Here is a 5970-nt window from a genome sequence, read left to right on the forward strand (position 1 = left end):
GCTGGGCGGGGAGGGGGCCTGAGAAGGCGGGAGAGGTGTGAAACGGCGGAGAGGGCCGGGAGCTGGGGCGTTGCGGCTCGCATGACGCTTACCGAGCCTGCGGCGGCGGAGGCGGCGGGCTGAGCCGCAGGGAAGATGGGGTTTGCACCAGCCCCGACATTTCTCCTCGCGGCCCCGGCGCCGCCGCCGCAGTCCCTCCCCCGGCCGCGGCGCCCGTTGGGCCGCGCAGGGTGAGCGCGGGCGGCACCTCGCCCCGGACTGGAGGGGAGGGCGCAGCGGGGCGCGGCGGGGACTCCGTGAGCCAGGAGGCCCGCGCCTCCCGCGAGCGCAACAGCTCCCGCCGCCGCCAGGCCGCGGCCAGGACGGAGCTCCGCCGCGCCGCCCGCGGGCCGCTGGCGACTGGGAGGCCGCCCGGGGCTGGGCTCCTCCGCTCCGCAGCTCCAGGCTCCCGGCGGCGGCGTGGGATCGGGCGCCGCGGCGGCCTCGGAGCCCATGGCGGGCAGCGACGCGGACGGCAGGGGGCCGGCGCGGAGGGGCGGCGCGGCGCGGCGGCCGGCGGGCTCCAGCGCGCGAGGCGGCGAGGCAGCCGCCGGCCGCCCCGAGCCGCTGTCCACTGCTGAAGCGGCGGCCGAGGGGGCCGAGCTGCCCGCCTGGATGCGCCTCTACTTCTACGGGATGCACGGCATCACCCTGGACGTGCTGGTGTCCGCCGCGCGGCGCTTCGCCCGCAGCCCCGACCTCCGGATGCTGGGCTTCTCCTCGCCCTACCGCTGCCTCCTGCACCTGCTCACCCACTTCGCGCTGGAGCAGGTCTACCTGCAGCGGCGGCGCTGCCCCAGCGCCTTCGTCTTCAACTTCCTCCTCTACCCCTTGGCGCACGTGGGTCTGCAGACCCTGGCGGGCCGGGCGCTGCTGCTCGGCCTGGGCGGCGGGCCGGGCGGCGCGGGGGCGCCGGGGGCGGGGGACCTGGCGCTGCAGTACCTGCTGGCGCTCTACCACTCGCAAGTGTTCCTGCGGCGCTTCCTGCGCTTGCGGTGCCGGCGGCAGCTGCAGCCGCGACCGGGCGCTGCCCCCGCCCCCGCCCCCGCCCCCGCCCCGGCCCCTCCCGGCGCCCGAGCCCCCGCGGCGGCGGGTGGCCGGCGGCGGCGACCCCGCGGCCCCAGGGCCACCGAAGGAGCCCCCAGCAAGGGGCTGCCGGACCTGCTCCGCTTTCTCTTTTACGGAATGCACGGCTTTTTGGATGAGATCTTCTTCACCTTCTTCTTTGACGTGCTGGGCCAGGGGGACCGGGCAACCAGCGGCCACACGTCGCTCTGGTCGTTCTTCATGTACGGCAGCTGCAGCTTCGTGGTGGAGAAGCTCTATTTCTACCTTCACTACAGCCGCGGCTGGAGCACCTGGCAGCGGGTGCCCGTCTACGTGATCTTCATCTACCTGTGGGAGCTGTCCTGGGGCCTGGGCCTCCGCGCCTGCGGCGCCTGTTCCTGGGACTATTCTCACTACCCGCTCAATTTCCTGGGCCTCATCACCCTGATGTATTTGCCCGGTTGGATATTCCTTTGTGTGTACCAGGACCTGCTTTCCAACGCCTTGTGGCGGGTGCAGTACATACCGACGGACTAACACCAAGCCTCTGGGTTCCCATCAAGGAGTGCGATTTATTTTTACACGTTTAAAACCGAGTGGTCTGTTTTTAGCATTTTTAGTTGTTATGCGTTTTACTAAACTCGTGCAACGTATTTCATGCTATCGTTTCGCTTTTCTGACTGTTTGGGGCCCCGTGCATGATCCAATACTTGGAAATATTACTCAGAGTACTAACCCGTCAATATTGTAAAACCCTCACAAGCCCAAACATCGGGAAGCTGTTAGGATTCACCTATGTGGGCAGAGGTGGCTGGTAACTGCTGTATTTTTTATTTTTATTTTGGTGAGGAAGTTCTTCAAATCAGAGGCCAGTGATTTTTTACAAGATTTAGCAAAACGTTCTGGTTTAATGGTGTGTTTCCTTCCTTTTTAATCCAATTTCACTTTAATTCCTTGCCATAGTTATCAAAGACTGCCGAAACTCAGTGTCTTGTACTCCTGAAACTACAGTTAATAATTCTTAAGTGCCTCCCTCCTAGCATACAAAGTGGAAAGAAATTGACAAATGTGAAACCATCCTATGAACTGGTTTTTAAATAAGTCTTTTTCTGGCAACCCCAACAGGTGACACTGTGTTAAGTGTTTGATCTCCATCCTGGAAATGATGGTTTTCCAACGTGAGTTAGCCTTAAACTCCAAGGTTGATCAGATCCTATGTTATCTGTGGCTGTAAATGTTTGTTACTGTGTAATAATGTAAAATGTTTACCTTACCTGTCCAAGGGCCCAGCCAAATTATACCACCCTCCGTAGTGTTTAACCCTTACGGCCCTTTCTACGTGGAGCTTCAAGAGTAGAAACAATTCCTTGAAATAACATGAACTTGAATGTTGGCCCTAATTGCATTAGGCCTACCTGTTTTCTGCATATTTCTGCCATGGCTCACTTGTAAACATTTTTCTTTTTCCTTCTGGACCCACTCAGAGTTCTTGGACTAAGCCCAGTGTGTAATTCAAATTATAAATCGATAGTGTTTTGGTGACTCATTATTAATGTCTTCAAGTTCCAAAGTTAAATGAGATGATGTAAACCATTTAAAGAAATCGTGTCTAATCTATTAATAATGTACTTTAAGGTTGTGTGCTGTTTTTATTAAATGTTAAAAAAAGAAAAAGAAAACAAGTAGAATTGAGTATGGCTTGGCCGAGGATGATTAATAGCTTCTCAGTTTTCATTATAAACACCATTAGGAAAACTTACAGTGTGTACAAATGAATGGTTTCTTACCCAAATTATTAGCTTGCCTATGCTGTGAAAGGGGACTTCTTTCTTTTCTCAAAAATAAAAACCAACAAAAATCAAACATTTTTGCTATAGCAGTAAAGATGAATATGTCTTTAGATTTGATTAAGGCAGACGTAATTGTGAGAATATATTATTTTAATCCACTATGAGGTTGTGAGCTAAGTTGTAAGTAATGCTATATAAGCAACCCCACTCATGATATTGATCATGTGATGTTACTCAGTCAAAGCTGAGTAGAAATGTAATAGTAAGCTAAAATGTTTGCAGAGAGTGAAAGTGTCATTTTATGATACTTGGTCATGGGTAAAAGATTCCTGAAAATCAAGAGGGGGAAAAGTGAAATTTAGTAAGTGCAGACACTAAAGTTAGGCAGATGCTGAACAAAATATTTGTAATTCAAGTGTGACACATGGGCATAAATCTGAGTTAACCAAATCCACGTCTTGAAATCCTTGCTACATGTGCATCTTTGCACTTATGCCCTTCACAGGCTGCTCCTCAGCCCTGCTTACCTGCTTACCAGCATTTGCAGGCTCAGAAATCTGTCAGGAAGTGGGAAAGCCTGCTACTGTTTGCTTGTAAGTGATCATTTACTTAATGGAAAGTCAAGGTTTTCATTCATTCCATTCACTCAAGAATAGTTAGAGCACCTGTTTGCTAGGCACTCACTTGGACTCACATACAGCAGTGACTCAACGCAGACAAAATCTCTGTCCTTATAAAGCTCACGTTCTAGTGTTTTTATTTACATGAGATTATACTTACTTGCAAGGCTACTGTTTTAGTAATAAGCTCTGAAGGCAATTGTTATGAGGGCTTTTATCAGGCCAGTCCCTGGCAGAAGCCTTTTAACAGTCTGTCTGCAAGTTTTACAAAGAGCTTGTTGATGTATGTGTATTCAGGGAGTGGTTACCCTGTCCATTAACTCAGCACCTTGCTCTGGGCTTCTCATTCTGTGTTTACTCAACTTCTCACAAGTGATGTTTGGCTACAACTTTGAACCTTCAAAGACAAAGCAGGAAAAGAACCATCCGATCAATCAATTTAGTTGCTCATTAGTAGTTCAGATATAGAAATGATAAGGAAATGTAATAATAGGTAATACCTAAGTAGACTACCTTCTGAGAACTGCTGTATTATTTATAAAAATTGTAAGCAAATATATGTATATATCCATATATATCTTAAATGAATACATACACACACATATATATATCTTAAGAAAAGATATATAATCTTAAATATATCCATACATATATTAAGGTCATACATATATATGACACAAATATATACCTATGTGTACATATACACACGTTTACTTAAACCTCTAACAGCCCTCCTTTTACAGATGAGAACAGTGAAAATGAAGTTCAAAGATGTTAAGTAACTGCCCAAGTCATACAGCTATTGAACATTTAGACTTGTGCCTCTGTCTACTGACCACAGTGATTTGGGGTCTCCTACGGGCTTCACCTTACATCTGTATTACTCTTCCCTCCCCTATCACAGATGCAAGGGCAGCTGCAGAAAAGCCAGACACTAGTAGCAAAAACACTCTTTCCTGTTGCCTTTATAGTCATGGGCAATAACAAGGGAGCGAATACCAGGATGCATAACTGACAATCAGCCGCGTTCTAATCCCCAGGTGATAGTCTATATTCATATGGTGCTCTGCAATGGAGTTCCTCATTTGAAGTGAGATAATCCTGAGTATAAGACTAATATACCATTGGGGGCTCAGTCTCCAGTTAGGGCACATACAAGAAACAACCAATCAATGAATGCATAAATAAGGGGAACATTCAATCAATGCGCTCTCTCTCGCTCTCTCTCTCTAAAGTCAATAAATTTTTAAAAAGGAAATAAAAGAATAATATACCAAAATGCAAGACACCTTGTATCACAAGCTAGGAAAAATACATATAATTATCGCCATACATTTAATGTAGTACTCAGAATGAGCATCCCAAAAATTTAAATTAATTATTTTTGGAGACATTTATTCTGAGTTCTATTAAACACCTAGACTCTAAGAAAGTTCTTAATAGAAAAACATAAAAAAGTAACAAAATGGTTTTCCCTCCATGTTTAAATTACACAATGCTGAAATTTCTTACTAGAAGTGCTTTAAATTTTAAATAAGCTCTATTTGAGTTCTGAATCTAAAGAGAAATACAAACTTTGAAGTTTTTCATGTTAACAAATACAGAAGTTCCTATGTTATACAAAGATTCCAATAAAGTTGATAACCCATTTCAATATTTCATACATTTCAGTGACTTAGTGCAATTAACTTAGAATATTTTATTATAAATATTTAACATTTTGTATTTCAACTCACCAAAAAACAGCTTAGAAAAATATGACCTGTTCTTTGTTATTAAAAAAAAAAAAACACCCACATTTCTAATTGATTAATTCTACCCCTTTGGAAAAAAATGTCTACTGTTTTGAAATAGTCTCTGTTGACATAGTGGACCTGGTCCTGTTTAATAAGGATGGTGAAGAAGAATTTTGTTAGACTGCTTTAGTTCCTTCTCCACTTCCAAAATACACTTAAAAAATCAATATGCTTGAACAGGGAGTTTATACTCATGATATGGGCTTGAAGTGATAAATAAATCATTAGATTGTAATACGTGGAAGCTTTTTAATAAATCAATTTTTGCTCATATTAAAAGGCATTAAAACCCTTTGCCTGTTAAATTAATTTTAAATATATTGCCCTCAATATATTTCCCAACAGTGCTTAATGGAACTAAGCTCCTTTACTGAAGGAAAGTAAGCGGAATCACCCTTCACCTCCTTTCATCACAAACATGCCTCAGCTAATGCTGAAGGGAAAGATGGCAGTAAAAGATGGGTCTGTTGTGTTGCAATTTTTTTTTTTATGTTCTTAGACTTGGTACCAGAGGAACCAAAAAAGCAGCAATTGTCTGTGTGGACTTTTATTCGTTAGAATTGGCCACATTCTTACTTTTAACACTGAGGCAGGAGTCATTACACAAATAATGGCTTCCAGTCACTAGTAACCCAAATTGTAATTAACCTGGGATATATAGACAGAATATACTTTTCT

At 45.8% G+C, this 5970-nt stretch overlaps 1 protein-coding gene across 1 annotated transcript; it reads left to right on the forward strand.

Moving 5' to 3' along the window:
• The first annotated feature begins 358 nt into the window (after positions 1-358).
• TMEM229A (transmembrane protein 229A) lies at positions 359-2884 on the forward strand. Its single transcript, XM_079786826.1, has one exon. The coding sequence runs from the start codon at positions 493-495 to the stop codon at positions 1621-1623; it is 1131 nt and encodes a 376-aa protein (XP_079642952.1). The 5' UTR covers positions 359-492; the 3' UTR covers positions 1624-2884.
• The last annotated feature ends 3086 nt before the right edge of the window (positions 2885-5970 follow it).

The sequence above is a fragment of the Cnephaeus nilssonii genome (assembly GCF_951640355.1).
Source record: "Cnephaeus nilssonii genome assembly, chromosome: 12".
NCBI classification, from domain to species: Eukaryota; Metazoa; Chordata; class Mammalia; order Chiroptera; family Vespertilionidae; genus Cnephaeus; species Cnephaeus nilssonii.

Bases quoted from the DNA above. Each gene is read 5' to 3' on its own strand.
- TMEM229A (XM_079786826.1), top strand. From the start codon at position 493: ATGGCGGGCAGCGACGCGGACGGCAGGGGGCCGGCGCGGAGGGGCGGC.